General features: G+C 39.6%; 4 protein-coding genes across 4 annotated transcripts; 2 read left to right on the top strand and 2 right to left on the bottom strand.

Moving 5' to 3' along the window:
- Window positions 1–278: 278 nt before the first annotated feature.
- LOC103434318 (late embryogenesis abundant protein D-34) lies at window positions 279–1904 on the bottom strand. Its single transcript, XM_029101498.2, has 3 exons — window positions 1514–1904; window positions 868–1164; window positions 279–767 (listed from the first exon to the last, which is right to left on the bottom strand). The coding sequence occupies exons 1-3, from the start codon at window positions 1841–1843 to the stop codon at window positions 591–593; spliced, it is 804 nt and encodes a 267-aa protein (XP_028957331.2). The 5' UTR covers window positions 1844–1904; the 3' UTR covers window positions 279–590.
- Window positions 1905–2749: 845 nt separating this feature from the next.
- Window positions 2750–5118, top strand: LOC103434140 (uncharacterized). The gene is made up of 4 exons (XM_008372448.4): window positions 2750–3104; window positions 3420–3508; window positions 3985–4098; window positions 4723–5118. Exons 1-4 carry the CDS (start codon window positions 2921–2923, stop codon window positions 4927–4929), a joined length of 594 nt encoding a protein of 197 aa, XP_008370670.3. The 5' UTR covers window positions 2750–2920; the 3' UTR covers window positions 4930–5118.
- Window positions 5119–6664: 1546 nt separating this feature from the next.
- LOC103419488 (serine/threonine-protein kinase EDR1) lies at window positions 6665–13648 on the top strand. Its single transcript, XM_029101499.2, has 13 exons — window positions 6665–7565; window positions 8276–8698; window positions 9206–9309; window positions 9726–10816; window positions 10938–10978; window positions 11676–11744; window positions 12052–12152; window positions 12254–12332; window positions 12410–12508; window positions 12628–12696; window positions 12791–12840; window positions 12950–13126; window positions 13219–13648. The coding sequence occupies exons 1-13, from the start codon at window positions 7125–7127 to the stop codon at window positions 13352–13354; spliced, it is 2880 nt and encodes a 959-aa protein (XP_028957332.2). The 5' UTR covers window positions 6665–7124; the 3' UTR covers window positions 13355–13648.
- Window positions 13649–13975: 327 nt separating this feature from the next.
- On the bottom strand, window positions 13976–14898 carry LOC103408647 (uncharacterized). The gene has a single exon (XM_008347481.4). It carries the CDS (start codon window positions 14737–14739, stop codon window positions 14233–14235), a length of 507 nt encoding a protein of 168 aa, XP_008345703.1. The 5' UTR covers window positions 14740–14898; the 3' UTR covers window positions 13976–14232.
- Between the last annotated feature and the right edge of the window lie 994 nt (window positions 14899–15892).

Here is a 15892-nt window from a genome sequence, read left to right as displayed (position 1 = left end):
GCTTGAAAATGCTTTTAAAATGACTAAAATCGTTTTTAAAAAAAATTGAATTTACATTTCAAAAGCACTAAACTACGTCCTGCGAAAAAGAGTTCTGTGCTTATATAAAGAACTTAAACTGCTTTTTCAGTATTCCTTCCATTTTTACTACAAAATTCTGTGCGTTCCTAAACACAAATAAGTGGAAGAGTGAGTGAAAGGGTGATCGGCAAAGACTTGTTTGTTCTTCTCACTTGTCACCAAGTTCCACTTCTTCATATATACCTCAGTCGATCCACTTTCAAATATCTTCTTCTTTCCATTTTATTTTTAAACAAGTGGTGTCCAGGAAGAATCAAACTCGAGAACTCGAGTGCAAAAGTAAGCTACAAATACAAACTCTCGTACATTAATATTGGCACATACTCTGGGTCCTTTATTCACCATATTCATACCCCCCAACGGAAGAGGACATCTGTTTGGAAGATAACAAACGTTTTCAGACTCGAAAAACACGGCTATGGCGGCTACTGTAAGTGACAACACAACCCGGGCAGCCTGCATATACTGATATACGTATCTGATGATACTTCTAGACTCACATATGCGAACTATTTTAGCCCTTCGTTGCTGTTATTCTCGTTCAGCCTAGCAGCTGCCGCCACCGAAGCCGCCACTCCAGTCGGGTGCGTAGTCAGGAATGGATCGTTTCGCATTTCCGCTCCCGTCACTCCCTCAGCATCACGACGTGTTGCCGGTTTGTCTGCCGGTAACTTTGAAGTTGCATCCTACAATCACACAGACACAATATATCAAGTGTCACACGTACGTACTTTTGGAAACAACGTGATCAAATTATTATTGAATTTGCTGTAGTTAACCTTATACCGCAAGAATGTTGGCCAGTTTAGTCTTCTCCTCGTCCTTTGTAGCCCGAGCATTGAGGGTTGCGGCCGACTGAGCGGCTGCTGCCACACCACCGGGTACTATGTTGGTACGGCCGGTTGCTCTAACCTCTGCCGCCTGAATTGCGGCTGCATCGCTATACTCCACCGGCTTCTGTCCGGCTGTCATAGCCGTGGCCTCGAGGGCCTCACCAATGGTGATTTGACCGGCAGAGCCACCGACTGGTTGAATAGTGTTTGGTGCTGCCAAAGGAGCTCGCTGGCTGTATTGCCCCACAACCTACCATTCACAGAGAACAAACATGAACGCATATGCGTGTATTATATATTCATGTCTCCAAGTGCAACCAAAACAAAATGAAAAATAAATCAATACACTCACAAACATAAGGATTTTGACAATATTTTTCTAGAATTTTATTCCTTTGCTTTTCATGATCTACTTTCCTTTGATTTGAATTCGGACCCTAGAATCAATCAACAAGGAATAGAATAAAAGAAGAACACATCAAAATCAAATAAAATTTTGAAAAAATACATGTAAAACTAACAAGTACATGAGTTTTTAGCTAGAACTCAAATATTGTATGCATGTAATAAACATTTTATATGCTAGAAATATATTGAACCTGCCCACCGATCGACTCTGATATTATACGGCGTCCCGGAAGATCAGCCTCCTTAACGCTAACCCCGTCTCCCACAACATCCGCATTCACGTCACTTGAACCCACAACACCCGCCTTCTCATTCTCCGTGGCGGCGGACTGCATGATTGAGGCAGCACCACCCTTGAGGGTATGCCCCAGCACAGCATTTTCCGCCGCCTGCATTATGGCAGCGTCCTTGGGCGTCACCACCTTCTCCGCCAGCTCAGCTCCCTGAACGCCGGGAAACACGTCCCCATATTTCACCGGCTCCTTCTGATCTTCAGGCCTTCGCGACTGTTCTTGGCTCATTTTTCAGATCAAAATTACTGTTTTTTTATTTTATTTTTGTGAAATATTTGATATTTGGGTAAGAGGGTACGAGAAAAGCATGGAGAAGAAGGGGGAGGGGGGCTTTTGGCGTACGTGCATGGGGAGAGATTCAACATTCGGACACGTAGATGCTATGGAGGTGGAACGTGGCGGGATTCTGGGTGGACAGCACGAGAGTGTTCGCGAGTACTTGGCGAGTTCTTAGGTGAAATTTGTTGGTTTGGAAGTGCTTATGTATGTTAAGGTGGAAGCAAATGGCATTGAGAAGAAGAGATGATGACTCGTTCCAAGTACGAACTACCTTGAGCTGTTTAGGACATGGGCGGAGAAATTTTGTTTTAGGACAACCTAATTACGTAGATGGTAAAACGTTTTTATACGATCTGTAAGTTGTGTAATACATATTGGACTTATATCAAGTAGAATGGTATCCAATATAACTTTTCGATTCTAATTACTTGAAGTCTAACGATCAGACAATCTAAATTACGCAAATTGGATCTGACAATCACATTAACTCATTCAGTAGATTCACTTCACACAAATTAACGGTCATTCGTACAAACTAATAGTCCAGATTTTCTGATCTTTAGACTCCAAACACTAAAGTCCAAAGGGAATCCAAATTTCAGATATAAGAGGCTTGCCTTTTCGTGAGAATGACTTGAGTCTTATAGTAGGATTAGAACAAATAAGTTTCAATGTCTTATTTCATTCTAATCCCCTCGTTAAAAAAAAAAAATCACTTTTATCTTCAACATAACTTGAAATTAGACTCTGGGCTCACCGGACATGGGTACATCAAACAAGCCCATAAAATTAAACCCATCGGCCCACTATTATTAAACATAGTTCCAATAACAGGCCCAGGCCCATATTGATCTAACCTTCGCCCTTTCTTCTTCCTTCTCCGGTGGCTCCCATTCATTCAGTCAGAGCCCACTTCCTTTGGCTGTGAACCAACTGAGCATTTCAGCTGACAATCGAATTCTGTTCTCTCTAGGGTTTCAATCTCTCTCTAGATTCTCTGATAGAGAGGCGGAGATAGGCTGAAAGATGGAAGCTGAGAGAAAGCTGTCGGCAGATGCGGAGGCGATATTCAGAGAAGGCATCGGTCTGGTTCTGTCCCGGTGGTCGGCGCTCCAGTTGGCCGTCGACAACGAGTGGGGCGGCCGTGGCTCGCGCCAAAAAGCCGAGCAACTCGCCGCCGATGCCTTCTCGTGGTTCACTCAGTCTGCAGGTACTCAAATCAACTCACTCACCTCACTTCCGGGTATCTTTGGGAGTGCCTTCAAAATAAGCGCTTTCAGATCACCGAAAGTGCTTTTAACCATGCTTGGCAGAAAAAAGTGTACTTCTGGGTTAAAAAATGCACTTCATTTTTATTGAAAAAATTTATGTGCTTTTAATAGAAGCATGTATGAGCAGAAGTGCTTTTTAAAGAAGCATTGCCAGACAAGCCTTAAATGTCACTGGGTTCATTCTGATTTCTTTAAAGAATCCATTTTTTGTTTCTGATAGTGCTTTTGTGTATGTGTTGATTGATTATGCTCAGAGATTCTGTACATTGATGATTTGGAAGATATTCTCAATGAAGCTATGATTTCTCTCAATACAATGACAGAGGATGGCAGCATTGAGGAGGTATATATGCTCTTCAATTGATAAGTACCCTTCAATTTTCCTTGGATTTTGTTTTTTGATTCGAGCGATGGGAGCAGCCTCTCCATAAATGGGGTAAGGCTAGCCAACATTCACCTCTCCAGTCCCTGCGTAAAGCGGGAGCCTTGTGCACTGGTACGACCTTTTTTACACTATGATGAGGGGATTCGAACTTAGGTGCAGAGGGTAGCCCATTGCCGTAATTTTAATTGAACTATATACCTACGGGGATGGATGGTGATTCGAACCCGGGTGGACAGGGGCAGCACATTCCCCTAGCCAACTTAGTTTAGCGGAATCCTGCAGTTTTCCTTTGATTACCTTATCGTTTATGGATATTCCTGCATATTTTGGCTGGAATTCGGCTAGCTTTGGATATCTCAGATGCTGTTTATCAGTATTGGTTTTCTGTCTTGATGATGTTTGTAATCCTTTTCTTGTTCTTTGGACTTATACAGGTGGCTGAAAAGTTAATGTTTATGTATGAAGACTGTTTGACTGGCAATTTCAATTCCGTTGAAAGTCTGAGAGAAGGCAATCATCGAAGAGTTGCCGTTCCTCATGTTAGACAAGTGAGTTTTAATCAACGCCCTTGGGAAAAGAGACTGCGTGATTTGGTAACATAATGCACATATTATTACCACCAGAGTGTTATAAGTAGTCAATTATTCATGAGTCTATTTGAAGAAAACTTTAATTGTTGTTAATTTGATCTGAAATGGATGTTGGCGAATCATGTAAGTATCAAGAATGATGCTGGAAATTGTGCTTATAAGTTGATGATCCCGGCTCCTGATAAGAGATGAGGAGCCTCCCATCCACGAGTATTACTCTCTCGTGCTACCCCTTCGTCTTTAACAACAGAGGGCCTCTAATTGGAATTGTTATTTTGCAACTTGTGTGAAGGTAGCACGATGTTATGATGTATCATCTCGTATTGAACATACTTGATGATGAATTTTAAGTTGTCAATTATTCTTGTAAAGAATTCAAATCACACCACTGTTTTGCGTATGCATTTTCTTCGGATGTTCAACTTGTGGAGCTCTATTCTATTTGGGATTACTCCTTTCGGACATTGGAATCATGGAAACAATCCACGCTGGAGAGCCTTTCCTGGTCATATACATGCTCGAAAGTCACATGTAGGATTATTTGCTTACAGTTCTTTTTGTTTGCTTCCTTACTCATCTCAGGACAATGAAGATGATGATGACGACGACGACAATGACGACGAGGAAAATGATGGTTCATCTAGCATGATGGTGGACACACCAGAGTCCCAGCCAAATTTGAATCCAGCAGACGCGACGAGCAGTAAACCAACTCCCAAGCCAGCAGCTAAAGCAGAAGATGGATGGGAAGTAGTTGGACCAAGACGTAATCGGGGTAAAAGGAATTAGGCTGAACCCCAAATTATGTTTCACTAGAACTTTTGCATCTCTCCATCAAGTAGAAGTTTCTTAAATGCTATTTTGTTTGATCATGTCGATAGCGGGTTGGTTAGTTGAATTTTCGCCTGTTTACTCTCTACTCTCTCTGAGAACTTGTAGCGCAACTACGTAATTATATTGGAATTACCAATTAATTTAGGAGTTGTTCTTGGTTATTATATATTGATTGATATGTTAAACCCGATAATCCGAAGAAGAGCACTAGTTTGAGAATCACTTTGTCGATGCAAATTTTAGAGTTTGTTTGTCAGACCACGTGGTTGTGCGGTCACACATACAAGAAAGAGAGCCAATTTGTTTGCCTTTTCTATCGTCTCTCTATCCGTTGTCCCATCCGGTTCACTTTGAAGCCGTAAACGAACCAATCGGACACAAGTTTTTCTCCGATGACAGGGAAAATATGAGAGAGCGCGCAATTTGAGCTTGGAAAGTTTGGTGCCTATAGCTAGTAAGTAATCATACTTCTTGAGCTCCACTTCCAACTCTTTGAATGCATCCACCGTTTTAGATGCAAACTTCACCAGCCCTCTCAAAGATAACCACCCTCCTTCTCCAAGGGCACCTCCACTCCTCCGTCGGCATCTCCGCCATGCACATGCAACTCCTACGTACCAACAAAGTCATCATGTCCGACCGCACTGACCACGGCCCCAGCGACACCGTCCTCAAAGTAGACTGCACGGCACTCAACACTTACCACATTAGTAGAAATATGTTGAGCCTTGCATGACGATGTAAGTTCAAACTCCTTTGGTGGCTCCGTCCTCCTTGATGGAAGCCTCGACCAGATCGGCGGATACAACGGCGGAGAGCACGTCGTCTGCACGTTCACTCCATGCAACGACGCCACTTGCTTCCTCAAAACAGAAAAAGTGAGGATTTATAGTTTTAACATTAGAATCATCCTTATCCAAAAAATAAAAAATTAGTCATCCCTCGGCTTCCTCTCTCTTATATTTCTCTGTCCCTGTCCTCTCTCCTCTCCTTCTCTCTCACTCACTCATCTCACTGATAACTTCAACAAATTTGAGAGGACGATCTCCGCCACGAGCACCCATTGTGCGATCATTTTTCGTCAAGTACTGTTTATATTTAATTTTAAATAAAAAATTTACAATAATATCTGACTGCATGATGTACGATGAACATACGTGATTGGAGCATCCTCAAGATTCTCATAAAGGGAATCCGGAGAGGATCCTCATTCGTTAAAAAGACCAAATTTGTACTAAATTACACTTATAATATTTTTATATCATATTTGTACCTACCCCACGAACACACGTGAGTTTTATTGAAATGGTACAAATATGAGGATTTAAATCCTGTTCGGATCCCTTCACTTGGGATCCTGGAGATCAATGCATAGTAACAATTCATCAAAAATCGTGTGGCCACAAATTTTATATTTTATTTTATTTTTCAAGCAAAACGAGGTTACTTTACTTTAAAAAAATATAAAAAGTATTTAATTATGACCTCACGATCTTTGATGAACGGTTACTATGTATTGATCCGGATCCCAATGAGGGGATATGGAGAGGATCTAAATCCCAAATATGGTATGAAAAAATGTGATGTAGTTATTAACGATTAAGTTATTAATTAAATATATGATATCTCTAACATTACTCTTGTCTGCAAGTGGCCATTTACCTCTTACTATAGTAGTAGGAATGTGTTGAACTTTTGCATAAATGCGTGAGTTCAAAATCCCGTCAGTAATTAATCTAACAAAATCTATCGTTCGATAATACAAAAAAAAACAAAAAAACATTACTCTTTTCTAAATAAAATACTCATAAAGCACCTCTCTCCGTCTCTGTGACGTGGACGTCAACGCCGCGTAGATCATAAGTCATTTGACAGAAATGCCACCGCCGTCACCGTGCTCAATTTCCATTGAATCGTTTACTAATCCCCGCGGGTCAATCCGGTAATTTCCACAAAGACCGCGTCCGCTAGGTAACCGGCCAACGCAATATACCCACAGCGCTAAGTTTTCCCTCCGCTGAGAACGCCCGCCTTCCACCGGAAAACCCGACGGAAAAAATCGACCGAGAAAGTGAGAGGAATTCCCAGAAATTTTCAAGCTGGCGGAGAAAGTAGAGAAAGAAAGAAGAGAGCGGAAGCGAGATAAGGCGATGAAGCACATTTTCAAGAAGCTTCACATAGGAAGCAACCACGACCCGACCCGATCGAACGAGGCCGCGGCGGCTTCCCCATCCACCGTGGCCTCGCCCTCGCTCGGTTCCGATCACCATACGGTGTCCGATCAGACGTCAGGGAACGCTCCGGCGAGTCCTTCGTCGTCTTCGCCGACGCCGGCGGGGACCTTGCCGGCTGGGGGAGGTGGCTCTGTGGAGTCGACGATGACTGTGAACCGACCGGACTATATGATGTCGGAAGAGGAGTTTCAAGTCCAGCTTGCTTTAGCGATCAGCGCTTCGAATTCGGACTATCGGGATGATCCGGAGAAGGATCAGATCCGGGCGGCGATGCTGCTGAGCTTGGGCCGCAATCGGATCGAGTCTTCGAGAGATAAGGTCGAGGCGGCGGCGGAGACTTTGTCGCGGCACTATTGGGTGAGTTTGGTGAAGTTTTTATGTTCGAATTCAGTCATTTTTGTAGTCAATTTTGGTGTATGAGCTTAAATTGGTAGTAATTGTAGTGTAGGAGCATGAATTGATTGTTAATTGTGTTAAAACATGCGTTTGATTTGGGATTAGCAAAGATTTTACTGTTAATTAAGTTTGACTGTTGTCGTAGTATGGTTGATTGTACGGAATTTGCTCAGTTCATTTTTAAGTAAGGGAAAGATCTGGTCTTTTGAGAACTATCAGAATCCTGCTAGTAGCGTAGTAGTGAATTCCCCGCTGTATGAACATATGGTCTATAATTTCTGGAGTTTTAATAGTTTTCGAAATGACCTGTGAATTTTCTTTTGATAAGTTTAAAACTTTGGAATACACTCACTGCTAAAATTTGGATACAAGTTGGAATGCAGAGTAGTTTAAGGTGTCGCGGAAGTGTAGCTGAGCTCAGTTTTTTTAGCCTACTCTTGCGTTCTCACTTATTCAGTGTCAAATAGGAAAATCCTCCATTAGTGGTTGGGAGTAGATTTTGTCGATCAGGGAAAAAATGTTATGTAGTATCTTTCATGAACCTTCATATATTGAATTAGAACAAATACACACCTTCTTTATTTTTTTTGCTTGTATATACTACTATCAAGAGACGTTACTTTACTTTTTTACTCACCTTGATTTGGATTGGATTCTTTTGTTCATACCAGGAGTTCAATGCGCTAGACTATGAGGAGAAAGTGGTTGATGGATTTTATGATGTATATGGACTTTCCCCAGATTCAGCAATTCAAGGAAAAATGCCATCTCTCACAAATCTTGAAGCAAACCTTGGGAGTTCTGGATTTGAAGTTTCAGTAGTAAATCGAAAAGTTGATCCTGTCTTGGAAGAGTTGGTGCAAATTGCACAGTGTATTGCTTTAGACTGTCCTGTCACCAATGTTGGTGTTTTAGTTCAGAGGCTTGCTGAACTCGTTAGCGAACGTATGGGTGGGCCTGTAAAGGATGCAAATGTTGTATTAGCGAGATGGATGGAAAGAAGCACAGAATTGAGGACATCAATGCAAACTAGTGTACTGCCTATTGGATCCATTGCTATTGGTCTCTCCCGACATCGGGCTTTGCTTTTCAAGGTTAGCTTTCAGATTATCATCAGTTATTAGGACTTTTAGGCAATACTATTTCTGCGATTGGTATAGCTAGCTGTGTTCTATATTATGGAGGCTTTGTTATTTTCAGTACTCTTCATATTAAAAGAGTGATGTTTGTTTTGTCCTTCCAGAAAATATATAAGTATAGCTTCTGTAATTTGAATTTTCATCTCACCTCAGATGTATGTAACCAACTTCTCTTAAAATTTTGTGTTTTGGATTTAATACATTAGCCATGCTATGAATGGGTCTTCTAATTTAAATTGTTAGTGACCACTGGAAGCTTTTTGGTTTGCTGACATAACACAAGTTTTTTTGCTTGTATCAGTATTTCTCTTCTTTATGACATTAAGCAATTATTTTTTGCATTTAAATATAAGGAGGAACTGTATCGGGCTTAATTAATGATCTTACCATTACAAATTTCTAGTAAATAGTAATAAAAGTTGAGGCTACATCTTATATATTTATCTGTATCCTCGGATGTAGGTACTAGCTGACAATATCGAGATGCCCTGTAGACTGCTTAAGGGAGTTCATTACACTGGTGCTGAGGACGGTGCAGTTAATGTAATAAAGTTGGAGGATGACAGGTAGTGGCTTATGCTTTTTGCAGGTTTTTGCGGTTAAATCGTTGATACTTTTTGTATAATGTGTTGGGTTTTCACTTATATTATTCTGGGGTGTACATGCAAAAAAAAAAAAAAAAAAAAAAATAGTCTACAAAAAAAATATTATTCTGCACTGTGAGTTCGATTTTATTCCAAAACTTTTACCAATCTCTAAAACCTTATAAGTTTTGATTGATTAATGACAACTTCTAGCCACATAATAGCTTCATAATGTGCAGTAGCATAGTAGATTTTGTCATCTATGTATTTAGAGTGTAGTATAGCATTAGATTTCTTTTGCCCTTAAAGTTGAGCAGCAGTCTTCTTTGAATTTTTACAACTTCTCAACTTGATCTGTTTACCTTTCTACATAGATTTAATTTATAGTTTGTCTTCAGGGAGTTTTTGGTGGATCTGATGGCTGATCCTGGAACACTCGTACCAACTGACATCCAAAGTTCAAAGGACACTACCTTTAAGCCATATAATCCAAACTTGAACAAACTTCCTACTTTACATTCTTATATCGACACAGATATCGCTTACCCAGGACCAAAGCCATTACATGGAGAGGGAAGCAGCCAAAACCCTGCACTTGAAAGTAGTTCAGGTCTGGAGAGAAGACCGAGTTCAGGGAAAGGAGAATCATTTCCAACATTCTCAGGTGCAAGTAGTGACAGTGGAGTTGGTTCTTCTGGAATACCGAATGGAACAACTCAGTTAGATCAGCTTTCCTCATCAGCCTTCGAAAATTCAAAGTACAACAGAGGGAATCGTGGGGCTCATGCAGGTGATGGTGGTATGAGGATGAATGTAAATGTAGTTCCATATACTCAAAACAACTCTGAGGACCCAAAGAACCTTTTTGCTGATCTTAACCCATTCCAAATAAAAGGACCTGGGAAAGCTTCTATGTATAACAAACCGGTGGAGAATAAAGTTGAAGAGCTTCAGAAAAGACAAAATAATCTTGCTTCTGGTCGACCTCCTGCATCATTGATGTGGAAAAATAAATATGCTTTCAATGAAGTCCCTAAAAGAAAGGAGTATGATGGCATCTTCCCAAAAATAAATCGTGAGCCTAATGGTTACAATTCATCATCTTCAGCTTCGACCAGCTCTACTGTTGCTGAACAGATCAAACCTGGTGGTTTCGGATCAACTGCTCATTCAAATATGTTTGATAGAGATGGCGATGCCAAAAGTTTTAAGGGGGAACAACCCAGGGCTCCGAACTATTTACAGAACAACACAGTAGATGCTACATATCAGAACAATGAAATTGGTTCCCATGATCCTAGAAAGTTCACGCATGACAGATTTATGGAATCCAATTTGAAACTGAAGGATCCAGAAAGTTGTAACTCGTCATTTGATTCCATTTCAAGCAGGGTTGAATATCATTCTAGCTCATCATTTGAGGATGTTGACGTAGGTGAATGTGAAATTCCATGGGAAGACCTGGTTATTGGAGAAAGGATTGGACTAGGTAATGTTCCATACCTGATCAAAGTTGTCATATTTTGGCAAACTGCCAATGTTCGTTCTTCATAAAGAAAAAACTGATTTTTCCTGGGGGCTGTCTAATTCTTCTTCTTGTTCTTGATTAGGTTCATATGGAGAGGTATACCATGCTGATTGGCATGGCACGGTGAGTTTTATATAAACACGATATTCTCTTCCTTACGTCATAGGCTGCAGCTATTGTTATGTTTTATTTGATTTTCATTCATATATTTATTTCATGGATGCCTCTATCAAGTATTCTCATTCCTTCCTATCTCAGAAGTCATGCCCATTTTTTTTTTTCCTTGGCATTTCACATTTTGAGTTTTTTTTTCTTTTCAACTTAATTTTTTGCCGATTTGCTTAGGTGACTGGCAATGCTAAATTGTTTGTAGTTAGTTCATTCTTTTTTATGCCAGTAACTGATAAATTCACATGTAAATTAGCACCATCAAAGTACGGTGGCTTTTAAAGCATTGAAAGGTCACATTTTTTTTTTCTATCAATTGTCGTTGCCAGTTGCTGACCAACTACAGAATGAGCCAAAATTGCTTCTCTGTTTACTGGGAAGCAGGTTTAGGAAGTGTTTGGTTGGGGATACTTGATTGACAATGACATTGCATATGTTCAAGACTATTTTGCTCTTCTTTGAAGTTAGCTAAGATTTGTAGTTTGTGATAATTGTTTCTCCGTTATCATTATTTCGTGGCGAATTTTTCTTTTTTTCATTACTGCTTGGAACTATGCATCTTCTTGCCAGAGGCTTGAAACTGTTTTTAATTTAATTTCACGGGGATTAAAACCAACTGGTGTTTGGCTGGTGAATTGTTGTTGACTTACAGGAAGTTGCTGTGAAGAAGTTCCTAGATCAGGACTTCTCGGGTGCTGCTTTGGCTGAGTTCAAAAGAGAAGTAACTTTCTTGTCCCTTGTATGCACAGTGCTGTACTTTTTAGTTTCCAAGACTTTGAGGAAAGGAAGAAAAAAAAAAAAACTTACAACCCGAATAATTATTGTGTTTCCTTAAGAAAAAAAACTTATAACCGCTCAGCTGCTGGTTTTAAATGCATATAGTTGACAATGGTAGAACGTTTCGACCTTAACCCCAAACTGTAAACCAGTCATTTATGGATCATCACATGCCTGGCTGCGTGGCTGTTATATCATATTGATCCAAAACCACTGAACCTGTTTCTTTGATCTTTGCTTTGCAATGTAAGGTACGAATAATGCGGAGATTGCGTCATCCAAATGTTGTGCTTTTCATGGGGGCTGTTACACGTCCTCCAAACCTCTCTATCATTACAGAGTTCCTTCCAAGGTATAATTCTGCACCTTGATTATCAAATGATTTTGGACATGTATACATTTTATTTGTCATCTTTCCATTGTAATTGGTCCACTTGTGCTTTATTTCCCCAGGGGAAGTCTATATCGGATTATCCATCGTCCTCATTGTCAAATTGATGAGAAACGTAGAATAAAGATGGCTCTTGATGTGGTATGAGTTAGTCTTACCTGTCTTCTTGAGCTTGATACAGCCATATCCACTTTCTCAGACCTCTATGTATTTTGCAGGCAAGGGGTATGAATTGCTTGCATGCCAGTACACCGACGATTGTCCACCGGGATTTGAAGTCTCCAAATCTGCTGGTTGATAAGAACTGGAATGTGAAGGTATCAAATTTCTTTTAAATGTTGTTTCTCTTGTTTCTTGTGTATAATGCGATTTGATTTCCATTTGATTAGTTGTTGGTTATGGTATAATTTTACGAGACTGGAGTTCAATTGTGCAGGTTGGTGATTTTGGATTGTCGCGCTTGAAACACAACACTTTCTTGTCGTCCAAATCAACTGCTGGAACGGTGAGAATCTGCGATAATTGCTGATATGACCGCAAATCTTGACTCTAACTTTGACACTTTTTTCTCTTTTGTCCAATTTCCATCAATGTCCTAGCCTGAGTGGATGTCACCTGAAGTTCTCCGCAACGAAAACTCAAATGAAAAGTTAGTAACTCTTGCTATTATATTTCTGGTTCTTTTCTTACAGCTTTGGGTTATTTATATCTCGATTATCAAAAAGGACAATAATGTATATATTTTGTTAAATATACAGGTGCGACGTATTTAGCTTTGGAGTCATTTTGTGGGAGCTTGCAACTCTAAAATTGCCTTGGAGTGGCATGAACCCAATGCAAGTCGTCGGTGCAGTGGGTTTCCAGAATCGTCGCCTTGAGATCCCCAAGGAACTTGATCCCCTTGTTGCAAGGATAATTTGGGAATGTTGGCAGACGTAAGTTGCACGAAATTTTGAAACATATGCATATTTGAAATGTCATTACCTGTTGAATTTGGTTTAATTGGTGGTTCTTTCTGTTTGAGTAGCGAACCAAACTTGCGCCCCTCGTTCTCCGAGCTCACGGTAGCTCTCAAGCCCTTGCAGCGGCTTGTCATTCCGTCGAATCTGGACCACCCGAGCTCACCTCTCCGGCAAGAAATCTCAGTAAATTATACACCTTGAAGAAGCCTCGTTCTCTCGTTTGTGAACAAGAAGACATTCCGGTTCTTTACTTTCGAAGTTGCAAAATCTTGAACGATAAACAGAAAAGAAAAGAGTGAGAATGTAGGAAGAAGAATTGTACAATAATTGTATTGCATTGCAGAAGGGGGTCCTTTTTTGTAGAGTGTTCATAGAAATAGTTAGTCTTCAAAGAAAGCTGGAGTTGTAATTTATGTGTTAATACCTCCGCCAAGAAAAAGCAGAAAATTGTGGTTACGAAAAATTTAAATTAATACGAAAATTTGTATTATAATCTCTCCTTTTTATTCCCATCAAACTCACTCATTTATATCTTTCTCGTCATGCCTGAAAAAATTTGTCATACAATACATGTGGAGAGAGATATCCGGTTACGCTCAAGAATTTGCCGAAGCTGCGTAAAAGCACGTGATTGACTTACTGGTTGGGGGCTTTCCGGCTCCTCTCGATCTTATTCATAGTTGGGAAGGAGGAAGGAGTCTAAATCAAAGAAAAACTAACGAAAAGTCATCAAAAACTTTAGTTTTAATGAAAATGACAAAATAAAGGTGTAAGTGAATAGTACCAGGAGTGACTTTTCAAGGTAAAAATGTCATGAACGAGTGAACAATATCAGAAGTGTTTCGTTAAGATTCTTCTAAATCAATGGACATTAACGAACCATCATTGATAAATGTTGCACATGACATGATCAATTCGACTCAGGGGTCGAGTTTTACATGAAGAAGGTTCGGCTCACCAATGTTCTATAAAAAAGAGAAATCAGAACCAAGATACAACCAGTCACGAGCTTACATGCAAATTTTTTGTTAATGAAAAGGTTTGTAAAGCATACAACTTAGAGAAATCCCCGTGTAGGGTTAATCTGTTGATAGCAAACTATAAATTACCAAATCTTTTATATTTCCCTTGAGATATCCATATCTCCTCAACACACCCTCCTTCTGGAACCCAGCTTTCTCCAAAACCCTCTGAGATGCCTTGTTCTCCACGTCAGCGAAAGCTTGCAACCTGACCAAACTAGGGGAGTCCTTGAAAACTTGAGAGATGGCAACCTCAACTGCTTTGGTGGTTATCCCTTGGCCCCAATACTTTGCAGCTATGGCATACCCTAAATCTGCCTTATGCCTGTCATCACTTGATCCTGGAAAGACGGTTACGAATCCGATCGAACGGTCGTCGATGCATATTGACCGGCGCCATGGGTGGGGGATGCACACATCCTTGATGAAGGTCAACGCTTCGTCTTTGGTTGTCAACGTCTTCCATCGGAGGGATCGCGTCACTTGATCATCTCCGGCGTATGACATGAGATCATCGGCATCGGATAGCTTGAATGGCCGGAGAGTGATCAATTTTGAGTCCATGACAAGTGGTTCTAATGGCAATGGCAAACACTAGCTCTTATGGATTGGATTTGTATAATCTTGTTTAAGATCATGGAAGACTTTGGATGTTAACTTTATGTTTAATAAATTAATTTAGTTGCTACAGAGTCTTACTATATTAATAAAAACAAGTTATTATGCTATTAGCTTATCTTATTTAAACAGCATTAGGTGAAATCCAATGTTGATTGGAGAAAAGTAGAGCATATCAAAATTAAGATATCTTAGGAGAAAGATGTGAATATTGCGTTTAAGAATGAGAAAATAAAAACAAATTCAGAAATCAAAAATAAATAATCAAGATAAATAACAAAAAAAATTTAAGTGGTTTTGGCTATGTGACTACATCCATATAGTAAGAGCAATAATCTTTCACTATAACAATAATGAGCACAATGAATAATATCGCCAAGTCTCTAGTATTAAGACTGAAAAAAAAAACCTGTGAGAATAGGAAATATTATACTATTATCTCTTTTCTTTTCTCTCGCACACTCTGCCCTCACTGTATTCTACTCCTCTAACTTTTTAAAAGGTATACAACTTATTGTTTGCTCCTCTTAAGAAACTAGTGCAATATCGCCTTGGAAATTTGGAATAATAATTCTAATTAGAATCTAGTTATAAATCCTTCTCCACTAAAAAAGCTTCAATTGGAAAAACAATTTTAGTTAGGAAAACAGTTTAATCCTCTAGACATTTTTATTCACTTTCTTAGATGCTTGCTAATGACTACGCATGAGAGAGAGAAAATGAGAAATCTTTTTTTTTTTTTATGCAACCAAAATTTAATTTCAGTAACATACATCATCAAATAAATATTTGTCACATATTTAAATAAATTTAGTCTGATCGACACATAGCGAATTAATAATATAAGAGAATCTCTTGAAAAGTAGAGGGGAAGGGGTTTAGACCATCGATCATAAGTAGCTATTAGTACCAAAACTCCAAAAACCAGTGCTTAATTTCATTGGGAAAAATAGAGGACCAATCATTTTAGAACCATCTTGTGAGAGATCCATCATGTCTATAACAATTGTTGTGTGTGCATAAGAGATCATCTTGTAAAGGTTTCATTAATCAAGAATTTATGATGAATCAAATGATCTATAAACTAAGTTGAACTCGA

This window comes from Malus domestica, chromosome 04, assembly GCF_042453785.1.
Source record: "Malus domestica chromosome 04, GDT2T_hap1".
Taxonomy (NCBI): domain Eukaryota; kingdom Viridiplantae; phylum Streptophyta; class Magnoliopsida; order Rosales; family Rosaceae; genus Malus; species Malus domestica.
This window is presented reverse-complemented; position numbering and strand designations above follow the sequence as displayed.

What these genes read in the sequence shown, in the direction of transcription:
- LOC103434318 (XM_029101498.2), bottom strand. Translation starts at nt 1,843, where the DNA reads ATGAGCCAAGAACAGTCGCGAAGGCCTGAAGATCAGAAGGAGCCGGTG. An exon ending in CAGAGTCGATCGGTGGGCAG is followed by an intron (nt 1,165 to 1,513) that starts GTTCAATATATT and finishes TGTGAATGGTAG; the next exon opens with GTTGTGGGGCAATACAGCCA. An exon ending in AACTGGCCAACATTCTTGCG is followed by an intron (nt 768 to 867) that starts GTATAAGGTTAA and finishes GTGTGATTGTAG; the next exon opens with GATGCAACTTCAAAGTTACC.
- LOC103419488 (XM_029101499.2), top strand. Translation starts at nt 7,125, where the DNA reads ATGAAGCACATTTTCAAGAAGCTTCACATAGGAAGCAACCACGACCCG. An exon ending in ATAAAGTTGGAGGATGACAG is followed by an intron (nt 9,310 to 9,725) that starts GTAGTGGCTTAT and finishes GTTTGTCTTCAG; the next exon opens with GGAGTTTTTGGTGGATCTGA. An exon ending in ATAAGAACTGGAATGTGAAG is followed by an intron (nt 12,509 to 12,627) that starts GTATCAAATTTC and finishes TCAATTGTGCAG; the next exon opens with GTTGGTGATTTTGGATTGTC.
- LOC103434140 (XM_008372448.4), top strand. Translation starts at nt 2,921, where the DNA reads ATGGAAGCTGAGAGAAAGCTGTCGGCAGATGCGGAGGCGATATTCAGA. An exon ending in GTGGTTCACTCAGTCTGCAG is followed by an intron (nt 3,105 to 3,419) that starts GTACTCAAATCA and finishes GATTATGCTCAG; the next exon opens with AGATTCTGTACATTGATGAT. An exon ending in AGGATGGCAGCATTGAGGAG is followed by an intron (nt 3,509 to 3,984) that starts GTATATATGCTC and finishes GGACTTATACAG; the next exon opens with GTGGCTGAAAAGTTAATGTT.
- LOC103408647 (XM_008347481.4), bottom strand. Translation starts at nt 14,739, where the DNA reads ATGGACTCAAAATTGATCACTCTCCGGCCATTCAAGCTATCCGATGCC.